Source organism: Lampris incognitus, chromosome 8 (assembly GCF_029633865.1).
Source record: "Lampris incognitus isolate fLamInc1 chromosome 8, fLamInc1.hap2, whole genome shotgun sequence".
Taxonomy (NCBI): domain Eukaryota; kingdom Metazoa; phylum Chordata; class Actinopteri; order Lampriformes; family Lampridae; genus Lampris; species Lampris incognitus.
This window is the reverse complement of record NC_079218.1, coordinates 61452697-61472273: the sequence shown is the minus strand read 5'-3', so window position 1 is coordinate 61472273 and position 19577 is coordinate 61452697. Positions and strand designations below refer to the sequence as shown.

The 19577-nt window shown below is 44.1% G+C and overlaps 1 protein-coding gene across 1 annotated transcript; it reads right to left on the bottom strand.

Annotated features, from left to right (window-relative positions):
* Positions 1-9343: 9343 nt before the first annotated feature.
* Positions 9344-16847, bottom strand: ndufa2 (NADH:ubiquinone oxidoreductase subunit A2). Its single transcript, XM_056285453.1, has 3 exons — positions 16692-16847; positions 13321-13427; positions 9344-9544 (listed from the first exon to the last, which is right to left on the bottom strand). Exons 1-3 carry the CDS (start codon positions 16793-16795, stop codon positions 9453-9455), a joined length of 303 nt encoding a protein of 100 aa, XP_056141428.1. The 5' UTR covers positions 16796-16847; the 3' UTR covers positions 9344-9452.
* Between the last annotated feature and the right edge of the window lie 2730 nt (positions 16848-19577).

The window sequence follows — 19577 nt, the reverse complement described above, 5'->3', positions numbered from 1 at the left end:
AATACTATAATACTGTAACACTATAACACTACAATACTATTACACTGTAATATTGTAATACTATAATACTGTAACACTATAATACTATAATACTGTAATACTATAATAATGTAATACTGTAATACTATAATGCTGTAATACTATAATAATGTAATACTGTAATACTATAATACTGTAATACTATAATAATGTAATACTGTAATACTATAATACTGTAATGCTGTAATACTATAATACTGTAATGCTGTAATACTATAATAATGTAATACTGTAATACTGTAATGCTGTAATACTATAATACTGTAATACCCTAGTAGAAGATGTGACGATGGACTGGATTATGGCTCAGTAAAACAGAACCAGCAGTTGATGTTTGAGCCAGTAGTTTTAATACTATAATACTGTAATACTATAATACCGTAATGCTGTAATACTATATTACTATAATACTGTAATGCTGTAATACTATAATAATTTAATACTGTAATACTACAATACTGTAATACTATAATACTGCAGTAGAAGTTGATGTTTGATCCGGTATTTTTAATACGGTAATACTGTAATGCTGTAATACTGTAATACTACAATACTGTAATACTGTAATGCTGTAGTAGAAGATGTGATGATGGACTGGGTTATGGCCCAGTAAAACAGAACCAGCAGTTGATGTTTGATCCAGTAGTTTTAATACTATAATACTGTAATACTGTAATGCTGTAATACTATAATACTGTAATGCTGTAATACTATAATAATGTAATACTATAATACTGTAGTAGAAGTTGATGTTTGATCCGGTATTTTTAATACGGTAATACTATAATACTGTAATGCTGTAATACTGTAATACTACAATACTGTAATACTGTAATACTGTAGTAGAAGATGTGATGATGGACTGGGTTATGGCCCAGTAAAACAGAACCAGCAGTTGACGTTTGATCCAGTATTTTTTAATACTGTAATACTGTAGTAGAAGATGTGATGACGGACTGGGTTATGGCCCAGTAAAACAGAACCAGCAGTTGACGTTTGATCCAGTATTTTTTAATACTGTAATACTGTAATACTGTAGTAGAAGATGTGATGATGGACTGGGTTATGGCCCAGTGAAACAGAACCAGCAGTTGACGTTTGATCCAGTAGTTTTTAATACTGTAATACTGTAGTAGAAGATGTGATGATGGACTGGGTTATGGCCCAGTAAAACAGAACCAGCAGTTGATGTTTGATCCAGTATTTTTTGAGCTGCCTGTGAAAGTCAAGTGGTTGTTGAGCTTCTGCCGTGACGTGTTCAGTGTTAGTTCTCCACCTCAGGGTGTTGCTGATGTATGTTCCAAGGAATTTAAGAGAGTGGGTGGTGGTGATGGGGTCTCCTTCATTTGTATGGTGTTTTAGCATGCATGGCTTGGTGCTCTGATGAGAAAGTGGAGCCCTGCCTCAAGTGAGCTGGCTGTTGTGAACCAGGTAGGTGGTAGTCCCAGAGGATACCACCCACAGGTACTCGGTCTGGCACATGATTCTAGCTTAGTGTTAATAAAAAAACCTACCACGCTATGTTGCGTATTTCTTTTTGGCCTTGGTTAAAAACTATGTAGCAAAATACTGTCGCTTCTGTCAAATTGTGGGGAAGCCCAAACAACCTGTCCTGCCAGCCCCAGTTTCTATCAAATGGCTTCCCAAGCACAGTCCTGCTGCTTGGGAAGCCATTTGATAGAAACCAAGGTACAAATGTTATGTCAAAAGTATTCTCACAGGTTATGACGAAGCTCAACATGAAACGCAATCAAGTCTGGACTAGCCAGAGTCTCCAGGTGCTCGAGAAAGGTTCCATCAGATGCTAAAATCCATGTTGTGAAAGTTCTGCCTACAGTCCAGCAGGGAGTGTGATGAGGGCCTCCCTCTGTTGCTCTTTGCTGTGAGACAAAGTCCTCAGGAATCCTCAGGGTTCAGTCCTGTGATCTTGCATTCGGCCATACAGCACATGGTCCCCTACGGCTCCTCAAAGAAAACTGGTTTTCATAAAGGACACAGAGCCTTTGCCCTCAGAGTCCGAGGCTCTGGAACCACCTGCCAAAAGAACTAAGGCTGTCTGGAGTCAGTGCCTGCCTCTTCTCAAAACCTGCTTTTATAGGAAAGCATACCCTGACTTTACCTAAGCTGCCTGCCTTAACTGACTTTACTTATTTTCATTTCTTTATTTTAAATTTTTTTCCTTTTCATTTTACGTTTATTCTTTATGGCTTTTAAATCGTTTTAATCTCTTGTATTTTAAATGTGTTATTTTATTGTAAGGCACTTTGTAACTGTGTTTTGAAAGGTGCTTCATAAATAAAGCTGATAATTGTGCCATCCATTTTCCAAAGTATACCAGAGATTTAGATTATTTAAATGTTTTTCTGACCTTCCAGCCTGCAGATGGCACCATTTCATTTCAGTACGATATGAAAAGCAACTTGAGAGACTTGATACCCTCTTGTCCATCACGGTCAACACTGAGTCCTGTATTGATGGCCAGAGTTGTGTTTTCACTGTGAGTAGTGCAGTTGAACGCCCTGGAAAACTTGTCAAATCAACGCACACTTTCATGTTAACTTCGCACTACATATGCACAATGTGGCTGTCATGGAGACTGGAGTGCTGTTGTGCCTGGCTACATGGACAAGAGTAAGCATGAGACTGTAATTAAGAGCATATAGTGCAGGCTATTAAAAAGGTGAGCATAAACAAAGAGTACATTGGTGTCACTTTTGCAAAACTTGGTGGTCTTAATCATTCTTAACAAGTCATGCAAATATTTAATTTGTAATGAATAGCAAGAGGGCCTGGGTGGGTGTAAGACTCCCAGCCTGAACTGTTGTCCCAGTCCAGCCCTGGATGGTAACAGAAAAAGGAGGTTAGCGTAGCAGTGTGGTAACAGAAAAAGGAGGTTAGCATGGCAGTGTGGTAACAGAAAAGGGAGGTTAGCATGGCAGTGTGGTAACAGAAAAAGGAGGTTAGCATGGCAGTGTGGTAACAGAAAATAGGTTAGCGTAGCAGTGTGGTAACAGAAAAGGGAGGTTAGCATAGCAGTGTGGTAACAGAAAAGGGAGGTTAGCATAGCAATGTGGTAACAGAAAAAGGAGGATAGCATGGCAGTGTGGTAACAGAAAAAGGAGGTTAGCATGGCAGTGTTGTAACAGAAATAGGAGGTTAGCATGGCAGTGTGGTAACAGAAAAAGGAGGTTAGCATGGCAGTGTGGTAACAGAAATAGGAGGTTAGCATGGCAGTGTGGTAACAGAAAAAGGAGGTTAGCATGGCAGTGTGGTAACAGAAAAGGGAGGTTAGCATGGCAGTGTGGTAACAGAAATAGGAGGTTAGCATGGCAGTGTGGTAACAGAAAAGGGAGGTTAGCATGGCAGTGTGGTAACAGAAATAGGAGGTTAGCATGGCAGTGTGGTAACAGAAAAAGGAGGTTAGCATGGCAGTGTGGTAACAGAAAAGGGAGGTTAGTATGGCAGTGTGGTAACAGAAAAGGGAGGTTAGCATAGCAGTGTGGTAACATAAAAGGGAGGTTAGCATGGCAGTGTGGTAACAGAAAAAGGAGGTTAGCATGGCAGTGTGGTAACAGAAATAGGAGGTTAGCATGGCAGTGTGGTAACAGAAAAAGGAGGTTAGCATGGCAGTGTGGTAACAGAAAAGGGAGGTTAGCATGGCAGTGTGGTAACAGAAAAAGGAGGTTAGCATGGCAGTGTGGTAACAGAAAAGGGAGGTTAGCATGGCAGCGTGCTAAGAGAAGAGGGAGGATCATTCAAATACCTGGAGGGAAACCAGGGGCTGGGGGGCCAACAGGTGGAGCAGGGCCATAAGGGGGGGGCTGATCACTGTTCATCTGGAATGGATGGATGATTGATCGATGACAGATGGATGGAAGGAAGGAAGGGTAAATTGAAGAGTTAATGGACCTGAAGTGTTTTTTCCTCTCTGGACAATGGTTGGGAATCTAAAAAGAGGCAAAGAGAAAGAGATTGATAGGTGGAGGTTCACTGTGGGTACACCAACTTCCAGATGCAGCGTTTTTAAAAGGATATCACTGAATGTCATGATACAACATGTTTTACATTTTTATGGTTTTGTAAATATTTTGGTGTTATTTTACATTTTAAGAAAGCCTTTAAGCCTACAGTTTAGCTAACAGTGGCCGATGACATCACTAACTTTACAGTCCCCCACATGTAAGGGGAACAAATGGTCAACACGACATGGCAGCAGAATGACAGCAGTCCTGTAAGACGGACTGAGCATGGATGAGAGACAGACCACTTATCATATCTCTGGATAACAGCCTTAAGATAAGACACTGGTCTTATTAGCAGGTTTACACATACAAGTCACATTCCTTGAGTGGGGAAATGATCAGTTGTGACTGTTCGAGATTCCTCACTGCAGTGTCGTTTGTTTGAGCCCGGTGTAAAACGCTCCCACAGCACAGAGCGAGGCGTCTGTCTGCTGACAAGGCGCCCATTCACACAACAGAGGGGTTTGTGTTCAGCAGGGTAAAATATTCTGCATGACATTTCAGACATTTCTCTCTAATTTCTCGAGGAAGCCATTTCACATTTAACAATTCAACATTAAAGCTGTAACCCTGAAGATGTGCGTGCAATCTTTTCTACGTGTCTCTCGTTTCTTCAGTTGGGTTTATTTGTAGAGCCCTTAAAGTCCAAGTCTCAGAGAATTCTGCATTCGCAGAGTGAACAACAGTAAACGACAGCACACACCATCGTCCATGCTGAAACCTTCCATTCAGATGAAGAAAAACTGCTAAGCAGCATGTACTGTTACCCACAGGAATCAGCCCAGACAGCCAGAGGTCAGAGGTCAGGGGTGAGAGGCTGTAGAGCTGAACTGTACATGACAACACTTTCTTCCTTCAGTCTGTTGTCACAGTTTCGACTGGGTACTGGTTGATGGTACCAGCCAGCAGAGTGAAGATGTGGTTGAACCGGAAGCATGGATGGAAGGACTTCCAGCCTCCATACCAACTCTAATCTAATCCTGCTGCTGCTGCTGCTGCTGACAACACCAACAACACACACAGTGTGTGTGTGTGTGTGTGTGTGTGTGTGTGTGGGTGTCTCATGAGTACATGTAGCCGCTGCAGACACACGACAGCTCTGCTTCCTGCTCCATATGTGCTGTCCGTCACAGCACAGACACACTACACCCAGCAACACGAAGGACAGAAGGTGGCTCTTCTCACCAACACTGACGAGACAGAGGAGCTGATGTCCGGCCTCCTCCAGCGACGCGTCACGGCGTAGCAAGGAAACAAGCCTCTGCACACACACACACACACACACACACACACACACACACACGGCGGACAGTGTGTTATGACCCATGGCCAGTTTGTTCCTAAGAGGATACCGCAGCCCACTTACTTTCTTCCTAGACCCCGCCCTTTTAGAGCACGTAGCCCGGTTGTTTTTAAATCAGCTATTCACCGTGTGACACTTGAAACTAAGCTAAACTCCTTCTTTCGACCCGCTCAGACTAGCCAACAGCAGTACGACTCCTTCTGACTCCTCACGTTTTACACGTGGACACAACACCAACTTCTCACCTCTGACAGGTGATCGAGTCCCTCCACTTAAACACAACAGGCTGAAGAATCATTTGCTACGTCATTCCACTGTTCCTAAACCAAAACCAGCGGCTGTGACGTCATACGTCTGTTCGCCATGCCTGACGTCTGCAAGTCACATGAGTGACTGCATGTTTAACTTGTCTGTTAATCTGCTGACTGGACCTCCCTCAGGATGCAAAATGAACGTCAGTGCAAACTGACAGCACTAAAGTTGTATCGTCATTTCAGTTTAGTTTCATATTAAACATTTCCTTCAGACTTCTCACTGGACTTTCTGGCGAACAGAAGTAATGACAGGACTGGGCCTCTGGACCCCAATCCAAGCAGTGGTTTATGTTCTGCTCAATTTAAGTCCAGGCGACCCAGCCAAGTCCACCACTTTGTTTCTGTGGCCTGCACAGCTCAGAATGCAAGAAGAGCTTCAGCCCTGAGAGCTCGCTGGCTTGCTTAAGCTGGCTGACGCCCAGAACCGCTCACAGAAGAACCAGAAGAGCTTCAGCCCTGAGAGCTCGCTGGCTTGCTTAAGCTGACTGACTGACGCCCAGAACCGCTCACAGAAGAACCAGAAGAGTTTCAGCCCTGAGAGCTCGCTGGCTTGTTTAAGCTGACTGACTGACGCCCAGAACCGCTCACAGAAGAACCAGAAGAGCTTCAGCCCTGAGAGCTCGCTGGCTTGCTTAAGCTGACTGACGCCCAGAACCGCTCACAGAAGAACCAGAAGAGTTTCAGCCCTGAGAGCTCGCTGGCTTGCTTAAGCTGACTGACTGACGCCCAGAACCACTCACAGAAGAACCGGAAGAGCTTCAGCCCTGAGAGCTCGCTGGCTTGCTTAAACTGACTGACGCCCAGAACCGCTCACAGAAGAACCGGAAGAGCTTCAGCCCTGAGAGCTCGCTGGCTTGCTTAAACTGACTGACGCCCAGAACCACTCACAGAAGAACCAGAAGAGCTTGGAAGACAAACTCGATGACGGAGCGCTGCTGACGTTTTAGTTTGACGGTAGAGAGAAAAAGCTGCATTGCTGTGTCAAACACGTGTCAAGGTCTTCCTAAGAAGAAGACTGAAGTTCCTCACTCATCGCGAGCAGCGAGTCTTCAGCATGTAGGCCACACTCGCCTTCATGTGGTCGAGATGCCGCCTCTGAATCGGCTTGTCTGACAGAAGACGTGACGAGAGAAAACAGAAGGCGTACCTTTAAACTCCCTGCACGACAACGGCGCCACGCCTCAGGTGACCGCAGCGCCCCTTCCTCCCAGTCCGCACTGCCGACAAGTGCCGGACTCCCGACAAGTGCTGGACTCCCGACAAGTGACGGACTCGCGGAAACAACTCAGAAACACGCGCCCGGAGGCGGAGCGCGCGCGGCCTTGTTGTTTAAAGCGCGCGCCGATTCGCCAATATTTTTTTTTCCTAGGCTGAATCTGGAATCTGGGAAGGTCCCTCTTCAAGCGCTTGGATTGGCCAGTCAGCCGGTCAGTCAGCCTGTCACTCGGCCGGTCAGCCAGCCGGTCAGCCAGCCTGTCACTCAGCCGGTCAGTCGGCCTGTCAGTCAGCCGGTCAGCCAGCCTGTCACTCAGCCGGTCAGTCGGCCTGTCAGTCAGCCGGTCAGCCAGCCTGTCACTCAGCCGGTCAGCCAGCCGGTCAGTCAGCCTGTCAGCCAGCCTGTCAGTCAGCCGGTCAGTCAGCCTGTCACTCAGCCGGTCAGCCAGCCGGTCAGTCAGCCTGTCAGCCAGCCTGTCAGTCAGCCGGTCAGTCAGCCTGTCAGTCAGCCGGTCAGTCAGCCTATCAGCCAGCCGGTCAGTCAGCCGGTCAGTCAGCCGGTCAGTCAGCCTGTCAGCCAGCCGGTCAGTTAGCCTGTCAGTCAGCCGGTCAGCCAGCCTGTCAGCCAGCCTGTCAGTCAGCCGGTCAGTCAGCCTGTCAGCCAGCCTGCCAAGAGTCCCGTCCTCAGGCGCTAGGATTCAGACAGGCTTTGTCCAACACGGTATGTCGTTTCAGGATGGGCCGGTTCGTTTCAGGATGGGCCGGTTTATGGGCCGGTTCGTTTCAGGATGGGCCGGTTTGGCAGCAGAACGCGAGAAGGTGAAGTGAAATGAAGAGCATTGTGCAGGGAGACTTCCCGGACTTCCCAGTGCTGGAGGTCAGATCCGTTCCCAGAACACATTACTGATAAACAGATTAGGCGAGGGGTAATGCCTGGCGAGGCGTCCGTTGTAACCGACGACAAGGAGGCCCTTAATTCCTGATTATGGACACCTCGGAGGGCATTATCCCGTTTATAGCATGTGTGGTTACACATGGCCGCTTGCCAAAGTAATACGAATTAAGGCTAATTATGTTTTCATGTGTTTTGCAGTTAAAACCAAGTTTTTCCACATGCCATAACCGTTTCCCTGGTAACGCCCGGGATTTGACTAATACCTGGAACAACCATTGCCACCCTATTTTTTTCTTTTATTCTCTAGAAAAAAAAACATTCAAAATACCAAAACAATAAGGAAATAAAAACATTTCCCAGACCCACGGGACTCTACAGAAGGATCACAGCACAGGGGGACAAAACGGGGAGGTAACCCGTAGGTCTTGACATGGCTTCCAGCCTACACCCCCACCCCACCCCCACCAAGTCAAACAACAAATACACATATACCACACACGATACACTGTGTACCCAAAATCCCGCGTTACCCTCCCTCTGCCCCCCTCTACAAGTCCCCCAACACTCCTCTTCTCGAACATAACCACGCAGCATGTGGACGTCTGGGTCACTCTGCTCCTGGCCTGCTCCTGGCCTGCCGCTGGCCCGCCACCCTCCGCTCGCCTCGGCCCGCCATGGGCCGTGCTGCCGTCCCAGCGAGCTCTACCGCAATGGGAACCAGCCACGCCTCCAGCAAATAGACGAAGCCTCCACACAGTTTAGCGAAGGGGGAGGAAGTGGTCCGAAGGCTACGGCTATGCCAGCAAGAGTCAGTGTCAGTAACGTTGTGCAACTTGACGACCAGGAAATATAACCTGACACACTGTTTACCAACAGCACCGGCAAGCTGCCCCCCCCCCGCCGCCTCCTCGTCCTCGTCCCAAACCCAACGCCGCCCTTTTCACCAACTAGCGAGTCGGCCGCAGCTCGGGGGGCTCCGGGCCGCAGCTCAGGTGCCTCCGGGCCGCAGCTCGGGGGCACCAGCGGGGCCGCAGCTCGGGTGCCTCCGGGCCGCAGCTCAGGTGCCTCCGGGCCGCATCTCAGGGGCTCCGGGCCGCAGCTCAGGGCCGCAGCTCAGGTGCCTCCGGGCCGCAGCTCAGGGGCTCCGGGCCGCAGCTGGACCCTATTGTGCCGCAGCTTCACCTAGCGACTTGCATAATGACATGGAGGGCGGGGCTCCGGGCGCGCTGACCGACAGGCCGACCTGGCCAATTCTAGCGCTTGAGGGCGGGACCCCGACTTGGATAATGACATGGAGGGCGGGGCTCCGGGCGCGCGGACTGAGACGGGACTCTGGAAAACCCATTGTATCGTTATACATCCATTAAGTTGACAAGCTTATATTTAACATAAGCCCAATGTTTAGTTGGTAACAGGAGAACTGTCACGGGCCAGATCGTTTGGTTGTGGATATGGTGACAAACTTTAAATGATATTCCTTCCAAGATTAATAAAATTAAAAATAAAAATAAAAAAACACAACAACACCTGGAATCAAATAAGGACAGAGACGCCATTGTGAGTATTCAGGTTTATATATTAACTGATAAAGCAACATTTGCAGTGGACAGGGCTCTCCAGCTGGGAATGGACCAGTTCTTCCGGGGGGGGGGGGGGGGGGGCAGTCAGGCTTTGGACCGCACCACTGTTTCTAGAGCTTTAGCTACTTGTTCGGTGTTCATGTTGTCCAGAGAAACGCTCCTTTCCTTTCCGAAGTCTAGAGAGACAAATAGCATTGAGTTATATATAGACATACCAATCCACATCAAGCATCCATTGTTAATAGTGACACACTGTTCAGTTTGCTTACTGGCATTAATACTGTTGATCTAACGTTACTTTGTAAAGCAGGTTACTTATTGGTATTAATACTGTTGATCTAACGTTACTTGTAAAGCAGGTTACTTGTTGGTATTAATATTGTTGATCTAACGTTACTTGTAAAGCAGGTTACTTGTTGGTATTAATACGGTTGATCTAACGTTGCTTTGTAAAGCAGGTTACTTGTTGGTATTAATACCGCTGATCTAACGTTACTTTGTAAAGCAAGTTACTTATTGGCATTAATACTGTTGATCTAACGTTACTTTGTAAAGCAGGTTACTTGTTGGTATTAATACTGTTGATCTAACGTTACTTTGTAAAGCAGGTTACTTGTTGGTATTAATACCGTTGATCTAACGTTACTTTGTAAAGCAGGTTACTTGTTGGTATTAATACCGTTGATCTAACGTTACTTTGTAAAGCAGGTTACTTGTTGGTATTAATACCGTTGATCTAACGTTACTTGTAAAGCAGGTTACTTGTTGGTATTAATACTGTTGATCTAACGTTACTTGTAAAGCAGGTTACTTGTTGGTATTAATACTGTTGATCTAACGTTACTTTGTAAAGCAGGTTACTTGTTGGTATTAATACTGTTGATCTAACGTTATTTTGTAAAGCAGGTTACTTGTTGGTATTAATACTGTTGATCTAACGTTACTTTGTAAAGCAGGTTATTTATTGGTATTAATACTGTTGATCTAACGTTACTTTGTAAAGCAAGTTACTTACTGGTATTAATACTGTTGATCTAACGTTACTTTGTAAAGCAGGTTACTTGTTGGTATTAATACTGTTGATCTAACGTTACTTTGTAAAGCAGGTTACTTGTTGGTATTAATACTGTTGATCTAACGTTACTTTGTAAAGCAGGTTACTTGTTGGTATTAATACTGTTGATCTAACGTTACTTTGTAAAGCAGGTTACTTGTTGGTATTAATACTGTTGATCTAATGTTACTTTGTAAAGCAGGTTACTTATTGGCATTAATACTGTTGATCTAACGTTACTTTGTAAAGCAGGTTACTTATTGGTATTAATACTGTTGATCTAACGTTACTTTGTAAAGCAGGTTACTTGTTGGTATTAATACTGTTGATCTAACGTTAAGTTGTAAAGCAGGTTACTTGTTGGTATTAATACCGCTGATCTAACGTTACTTTGTAAAGCAGGTTACTTGTTGGTATTAATACCGCTGATCTAACGTTACTTTGTAAAGCAGGTTACTTATTGGTATTAATACTGTTGATCTAACGTTAAGTTGTAAAGCAGGTTACTTGTTGGTATTAATACTGTTGATCTAACGTTACTTTGTAAAGCAGGTTACTTACTGGCATTAATACTGTTGATCTAACGTTACTTTGTAAAGCAGGTTATTTATTGGTATTAATACTGTTGATCTAACGTTACTTTGTAAAGCAGGTTACTTGTTGGTATTAATACCGCTGATCTAACGTTACTTTGTAAAGCAGGTTATTTATTGGTATTAATACCGTTGATCTAACGTTACTTTGTAAAGCAGGTTACTTACTGGCATTAATACTGTTGATCTAACGTTACTTTGTAAAGCAGGTTACTTGTTGGTATTAATACTGTTGATCTAACGTTACTTTGTAAAGCAGGTTACTTGTTGGTATTAATACTGTTGATCTAACGTTACTTTGTAAAGCAGGTTACTTGTTGGTATTAATACTGTTGATCTAACGTTACTTTGTAAAGCAGGTTACTTGTTGGTATTAATACTGTTGATCTAATGTTACTTTGTAAAGCAGGTTACTTATTGGCATTAATACTGTTGATCTAACGTTACTTTGTAAAGCAGGTTACTTATTGGTATTAATACTGTTGATCTAACGTTACTTTGTAAAGCAGGTTACTTGTTGGTATTAATACTGTTGATCTAACGTTAAGTTGTAAAGCAGGTTACTTGTTGGTATTAATACCGCTGATCTAACGTTACTTTGTAAAGCAGGTTACTTGTTGGTATTAATACCGCTGATCTAACGTTACTTTGTAAAGCAGGTTACTTATTGGTATTAATACTGTTGATCTAACGTTAAGTTGTAAAGCAGGTTACTTGTTGGTATTAATACTGTTGATCTAACGTTACTTCGTAAAGCAGGTTACTTACTGGCATTAATACTGTTGATCTAACGTTACTTTGTAAAGCAGGTTATTTATTGGTATTAATACTGTTGATCTAACGTTACTTTGTAAAGCAGGTTACTTGTTGGTATTAATACCGCTGATCTAACGTTACTTTGTAAAGCAGGTTATTTATTGGTATTAATACCGTTGATCTAACGTTACTTTGTAAAGCAGGTTACTTGTTGGTATTAATACCGCTGATCTAACGTTACTTTGTAAAGCAGGTTACTTGTTGGTATTAATACCGTTGATCTAACGTTACTTTGTAAAGCAGGTTACTTGTTGGTATTAATACTGTTGATCTAACGTTACTTTGTAAAGCAGGTTACTTACTGGCATTAATACTGTTGATCTAACGTTACTTTGTAAAGCAGGTTACTTGTTGGTATTAATACTGTTGATCTAACATTACTTTGTAAAGCAGGTTACTTGTTGGTATTAATACTGTTGATCTAACGTTACTTTGTAAAGCAGGTTACTTATTGGTATTAATACCGTTGATCTAACGTTACTTTGTAAAGCAGGTTACTTGTTGGTATTAATACTGCTGATCTAACGTTACTTTGTAAAGCAGGTTACTTGTTGGTATTAATACCGTTGATCTAACGTTACTTTGTAAAGCAGGTTACTTATTGGTATTAATACTGTTGATCTAACGTTACTTTGTAAAGCAGGTTACTTGTTGGTATTAATACTGTTGATCTAACGTTACTTTGTAAAGCAGGTTACTTATTGGTATTAATACCGTTGATCTAACGTTACTTTGTAAAGCAGGTTACTTGTTGGTATTAATACTGTTGATCTAACGTTACTTTGTAAAGCAGGTTACTTGTTGGTATTAATACTGTTGATCTAACGTTACTTTGTAAAGCAGGTTACTTGTTGGTATTAATACTGTTGATCTAACGTTACTTTGTAAAGCAGGTTACTTGTTGGTATTAATACTGTTGATCTAACGTTACTTTGTAAAGCAGGTTACTTGTTGGTATTAATACTGTTGATCTAATGTTACTTTGTAAAGCAGGTTACTTATTGGCATTAATACTGTTGATCTAACGTTACTTTGTAAAGCAGGTTACTTCACTTAAAACTTCAGAATGACAGAAAAAAAAGACTGATTCTTTCTTTCTTGTGCTCGTTTCAGGAGCTGTGTTTTAAATGTTGTTGCTTTCTGATATTTGGTTTCAGTGCAGTTTCCCAGCTCTGTCTACTCTCTCATCCTCTTTGGTATTCTGACTTAACTTTCAGCTACATTCTCACAGAGTCCATATTGATAAACACGTGCAGCATCGGCAAGTGATTAAATGGAATTAAATCAAGTTAAATTAAAGTACGAGGCCAAACGAGAGTAATGGGTGGTGGATCAGCGAGGTGGTAGAACGTCGTTAAGCTTCACTGTGAGCAGAGGGATCAATACACGCAGGAGGACCTGAGGAAGGACCGGCCTCTTCACTGTCTGGCTGGAATATGAGACTTAAGGGTTACAGCTCAGGAGGTCAAGGTTCAGGATCTGGTCTCACCGTATCGAGCCCAGAGCTTCGGCTGGACTCCAGAACATTCCCTGATCAGGATGGGAAGCCCGGGGTTCGCACCCTTCAGCTCAACATAATGCTGTTCAACAAAGTCCCTGTACACACACACACACACACACACACACACAAAACAAATCCCGTTAAGCTTCAGTTCTGTCAGCAGATGAACATGTATAGTCATTGTGGTTAATGGAGACCAGCTGCACCGACTGAAACCTCATCACCACTGGAATAATCTGTCTGTCTGTCTGTCTGTCTGTCTGTCTGTCTGTCTGTCTGTCTGTCTGTCTTATTCTCACCATCCAGACGGAGAAATCTGAAATGTGAGCGATCCAGACAATGTCCGTATATCAAGGGGGAAGAAAGAGAAAGAACTGGATAATAAATCCACATTAAAAACAGCAATATTAGTGAATATTAGTGATCCGTGAAATCAATACATGATGTGGCCTGTCACCCCTCTACGTGTGGGTGATAATCACACAGGAGAAATGATAAGAAATATCATTTGAAAGATAACACACAACGGTAGTGTGGTGTGTAAAATATGAAGAGGTGTACTATATGATGAGACATGAATGTACACATAAGGGTAGTGTGTAAAATATGAAGGGGTGTACTATATGATGAGACATGAATGTACACATAAGGGTAGTGTGGTGTGTAAAATATGAAGAGGTGTACTATATGATGAGACATGAATGTACACATAAGGGTAGTGTGGTGTGTAAAATATGAAGGGGTGTACTATATGATGAGACATGAATGTACACATAAGGGTAGTGTGGTGTGTAAAATATGAAGAGGTGTACTATATGATGAGACATGAATGTACACATAAGGGTAGTGTGTAAAATATGAAGGGGTGTGCTATATGATGAGACATGAATGTACACATAAGGGTAGTGTGGTGTGTAAAATATGAAGGGGTGTACTGTATGATGAGATACTAATGTACACATAACGGTAGTGTGGTGTGTAAAATATGAAGGGGTGTACTGTATGATGAGATACTAATGTACACATAACGGTAGTGCAGTGTGTAAAATATGAAGGGGTGTACTGTATGATGAGATACTAATGTACACAACGGTAGTGTGGTGTGTAAAATATGAAGAGGTGTACTATATGATGAGACATGAATGTACACATAAGGGTAGTGTGTAAAATATGAAGGGGTGTACTATATGATGAGACATGAATGTACACACAACGGTAGTGTGGTGTGTAAAATATGAAGAGGTGTACTGAATGATGAGACATGAATGTACACTTGTAGTGCGCTTTCATTTGTGCTTTTATTCTCTGTCGTGAACGTATCTAACGTGTAACGTCAGCTGTGTAACGTTAGACAGCTAGTTAGTTGTCTAACGTGTAAGCTGACGGTACACAGCTGACGTTACACGTTACACAGCTAGCGTCTGACGTTACACGTTAGACATCAGCTGTGTAACGTTACACAGCTAACGTCTGACGTTACACGTTAGACATCAGCTGTGTAACGTTACACAGCTGATGTCTGACGTTACACGTTAGACATCAGCTGTGTAACGTTACACAGCTAACGTCAGCTGTGTAACGTTACACAGCTAACGTCAGCTGTGTAACGTTACACAGCTAACGTTACACAGCTAACGTTACACAGCTAACGTTAGCGAGCTGTAAACCAGCTGTTTACTGAGCCTTTATTCAACACTGAGATAAGCATCACGCACCCATCAGAGATAAACGTACGATGCATCTCCATGGAAACAACCGCGTTAAAGACCCAGTTTTGGAATACTCCGCTGTCGTCTTGGTTAAACCGTGATTCCAGCAGAAAGACTTGTAAGTCGTCTTGGTTAAACCACGATTCCACCAGAAAGACTTGTAAGTCGTCTTGGTTAAACCGTGATTCCAGCAGAAAGACTTGTAAGTCGTCTTGGTTAAACCAAGATTCCAGCAGAAAGACTTGTAAGTCGTCTTGGTTAAACCGTGATTCCAGCAGAAAGACTTGTAAGTCGTCTTGGTTAAACCACGATTCCACCAGAAAGACTTGTAAGTCGTCTTGGTTAAACCGTGATTCCAGCAGAAAGACTTGTAAGTCGTCTTGGTTAAACCAAGATTCCAGCAGAAAGACTTGTAAGTCGTCTTGGTTAAACCGTGATTCCAGCAGAAAGACTTGTAAGTCGTCTTGGTTAAACCGTGATTCCAGCAGAAAGACTTGTAAGTCGTCTTGGTTAAACCGTGATTTCACCAGAAAGACTTGTAAGTCGTCTTGGTTAAACCGTGATTCCACCAGAAAGACTTGTAAGTCGTCTTGGTTAAACCGTGATTCCACCAGAAAGACTTGTAAGTCGTCTTGGTTTTAAACCACGATTCCAGCAGAAAGACTTGTAAGTCGTCTTGGTTAAACCACGATTCCAGCAGAAAGACTTGTAAGTCGTCTCGGTTAAACCACGATTCCACCAGAAAGACTTGTAAGTCATCTTGGTTAAACCACGATTCCAGCAGAAAGACTTGTAAGTCGTCTTGGTTAAACCGTGATTCCAGCAGAAAGACTTGTAAGTCGTCTTGGTTAAACCACGATTCCAGCAGAAAGACTTGTAAGTCGTCTTGGTTAAACCACGATTCCACCAGAAAGACTTGTAAGTCGTCTTGGTTAAACCACGATTCCACCAGAAAGACTTGTAAGTCGTCTTGGTTAAACCACGATTCCAGCAGAAAGACTTGTAAGTCGTCTTGGTTAAACCACGATTCCACCAGAAAGACTTGTAAGTCGTCTTGGTTAAACCACGATTCCACCAGAAAGACTTGTAAGTCGTCTTGGTTACACCATGATTCCGGCAGAAAGACTTGTAAGTCGTCTTGGTTAAACCACGATTCCGGCAGAAAGACTTGTAAGTCGTCTTGGTTAAACCGTGATTCCAGCAGAAAGACTTGTAAGTCGTAGAAAGACTTGTAAGTCGTCTTGGTTAAACCGTGATTCCAGCAGAAAGACTTGTAAGTCGTAGAAAGACTTGTAAGTCGTCTTGGTTAAACCACGATTCCACCAGAAAGACTTGTCAGTCGTCTTGGTTTTAAACCGCGATTCCGGCAGAAAGACTTGTAAGTCGTCTTGGTTAAACCACGATTCCAGCAGAAAGACTTGTAAGTCGTAGAAAGACTTGTGAGTTCGCCTGCTCACGTGTGTGTCTGCCACGGTGTTCTGGCGTGAGGTCGTCTTGGTGTGCGGAGCCTCACGCCAGAACACCCTGCCTGACTTACCGAGAGACGGCAGAGGACGTTTCCCCAGCCCGGACCGGACCGGATCGCAGTAATGATACCGGTCTCATTGTCCAGGCCGCTACCAGTAAAGCAGCATTTCAGTGTACACATACCTCACACCCTGACTCGCTGCCGACGTCTGACACAAGTGAAAGCGAATCTCTCGGAGGCTTTTACCAAGGTTAGAGCCGATGCCCCTCACCACAGCAGCCGCCATGACGGATCCGAGCCTGCTTTCTTTTTTTTTTTTTTTTAACGACTTCTTCTTCGTCGGCCTCTTCTTCTTCTTCTCCCGGTTTATTGCCGGATCGCAAACAACGTGAAGGTGCATACCGCCACCTACTGTAATCAGTAAGACTTTATTTGTCGTTTCATTTCATGTACTTGCGTAACAGCGCTCCCGCAGCCCACGGCAGTGCAACACACAAAAACACATTCAAGGACTGACTGAACTACAACAACACAAACTAATACATGCTCAAACTTACACATATACCCAAACTAAAAAAGAAAATAAAAAAAATCACTGTCCAAGGGAACATCATGAACGTCATAACAACATGTCATTTCCCCATGTCTTAAATTCTACCCATCAACCTCGTGTCACTTAAGAAAGTAAGTAGCGCCTTCCTGGTGATTTTAATCCCGCGTTTTCACAACTTCTTCTTCTTCAGCCGCTGCTACTTTTTCTTCTTCTGATTTTTTATGGTGGTTAGCAGACAACTTCCTGGTGCCTCACCGCCACCAACTGAATTAGAGAACTATTTTATTACCTTATCAAAAAAAGGTGTAAAAACCAGGTCCAGAAAGTAAAAGTCCAAACCATGTATTTGCTCCACTCATGCACTACACTAGCAGATGCTAGTCAACACCACTCCTCAACGAGGTAGGGCAAACGAGCTAATGAAATCAGCTGGTTTAGTTACATGGTTGGAGCAAATACATGGTTTGGACATTTACTTTCTGGACCTGGTTTTTACACCTCTGTTTTGGTGCCATCTCAGACTCAGTGTGCTTGGACTTACCTTTTTCTCATGCTGACTTTGTGACCTCTCTGGCAGGTAGGCTGGAGACTGCTTTTGGCAGCACTAGGCAACGTCCCAGACAGCATCTGGATGTGGGCCACTCCAGGCAATGATGCGGCACTGATGGTTTTCTTCTGGCCCTGACAAAATGGATGTGAGCCTGAAGTGGCCCACATGTATAATAGCAAATATGCCAAATCAAATGTGGACCTTTTCTGGCAAAGATGCGGTGTTCTCGGCAACATGTGATCTGGATGTGACCCTGAAGTGGCCCGTGTGGTAAATGGTGAATATGGCCCAAATATCACAAAACAAATATGGGCCACCTTTGGCAAATATGTGGCACATGCGGCATTGCTATGGCTTGGTTCTGGCCCAGATCTGGCAAACAGGGGCTCCACCCAAGTGCCATCATTCCACGTGGTATGTGGGCCGAATGAAGTGTTGGGTGTGGAACGGGTCTGGCACTGCAATTTTGCTACCTGGGGTGGTGCCGACGCCTGTGAGGAACAAAAGCTGTACTATGATGGAGCAGTCTGTCACTGGCCATATACAGAGGGGGATCTTATATGGCTGCATAATCCTACTGAGGGCCGTATGAAACTTGCCCTAGACTGGAAGTGACCCTACAGGGTCCTGGCTGTACTGCACTCTCAAGGTGAACGTGGACTCATGTATCATACTGGCAGTCTTTTGAGCTCCAGTGTACAGGAAGAGATTGTCCATTATGACAAACTGAAACCCTACACAGTTGGACTGATGCCTGCTGGTCCTCCAAGCCTCCCTACTTCTCCTCATACTCCCTCACTGTTGGATGAGGGGGTCGCCAAATGGGGACTGTGGGACTGAGGAGCTCCTGGCCTCGACTGGCACAGGGACTGTTCATGTTGCGGACCCCAGTGAGACACAACAGACTGTCGTTATGGCAGAACTTGGAGACAGCCAGTTCATTTCAAGGACTTTGTCACTTATCATTACTGATGTGTTGGTGAGTTGGTATGGTTCATGTGTTCTCATGCAATGAAACAAAAAAGCCAACGTTCCCCCACTTTTAAGTGCCTATAGGGTATGTCCACATACAGTGGTGTGTCAGCTATATCTGATGTACTAGTAGACAAAGACTCCAAAAATGTCACACTGCTTGGAAAAACTCGCATGTCCTTTATAGTGTCTGTGAATGTTCTCATTCATCCAGGTCATCATGGTTATCCAAAGGAGTTGAATCAAGTGCAACTGGTCTTGGTATACATCCATGAAGACGTTTCGCCTCTCATCCAAGAGGCTTCCTCAGTTCGTGCCTTCCTGACTAGACCAAGCTTGTCTGACTGGCTGCTGATGAGACTCAGAATTTATCCTCTTGGAGTCGTTGTCAGAGCTAGAGATGTCCATGGCTCTTTGTGTCCCGATGTTTACCAACGCCCGTCGCTAACCGAGCCATAGATTTGAGTGGCTCTTTTGTGTACCGATGTTTGGCCGCGTCATTTCACTATTGAAGGGCTGAAGGAGAAATCTGACCAACTACTCCAGCAAATAACATCCCACTTGCCTGGTGCAGTCTTGGAGAGGATCACTGATTTCACCAAAAAAGCCCAACTATCTCAACACCTTGAAATGGACCTGTCTCACTCTTTCATTCAGGAGTTGATTCTGTGCCTTCTCTATGATTCTGTCTGCTCTATGTCCTTTCATTGTGGTACACAGGTGTAGGCTAGTGGGTATGAGCCTGTGTTGTCTGCATCTCAGATTGAATCGCAAGTAGTTTCTGTAGTCTGCAATCTTCCCCCAACCACCGTCGCTGCTAAACAAATGCAAATCAATAGCTCCGATGTCGACGGGCGCGGCTGGACATCGGAGCACAGGAGATCCACGCATATCAGTAGCTCCGATGTCGACGGGCGCGGCCAAACATCGGTACACAAAAGAGCCACTCATATCTGTTAGCGACGGGCGTTGGTAAACATCGGGACACAATAG

Excerpts from the sequence above, each read along its gene's own strand:
- ndufa2 (XM_056285453.1), bottom strand. The coding sequence starts at position 16,795 with ATGGCGGCTGCTGTGGTGAGGGGCATCGGCTCTAACCTTGGTAAAAGC. Across the intron at positions 13,428-16,691 it reads GCAGCGAGTCAGGGTGTGAG|GGACTTTGTTGAACAGCATT; the intron begins GTATGTGTACAC and ends GTGTGTGTACAG. Across the intron at positions 9,545-13,320 it reads GAAGCTCTGGGCTCGATACG|ACTTCGGAAAGGAAAGGAGC; the intron begins GTGAGACCAGAT and ends TTGTCTCTCTAG.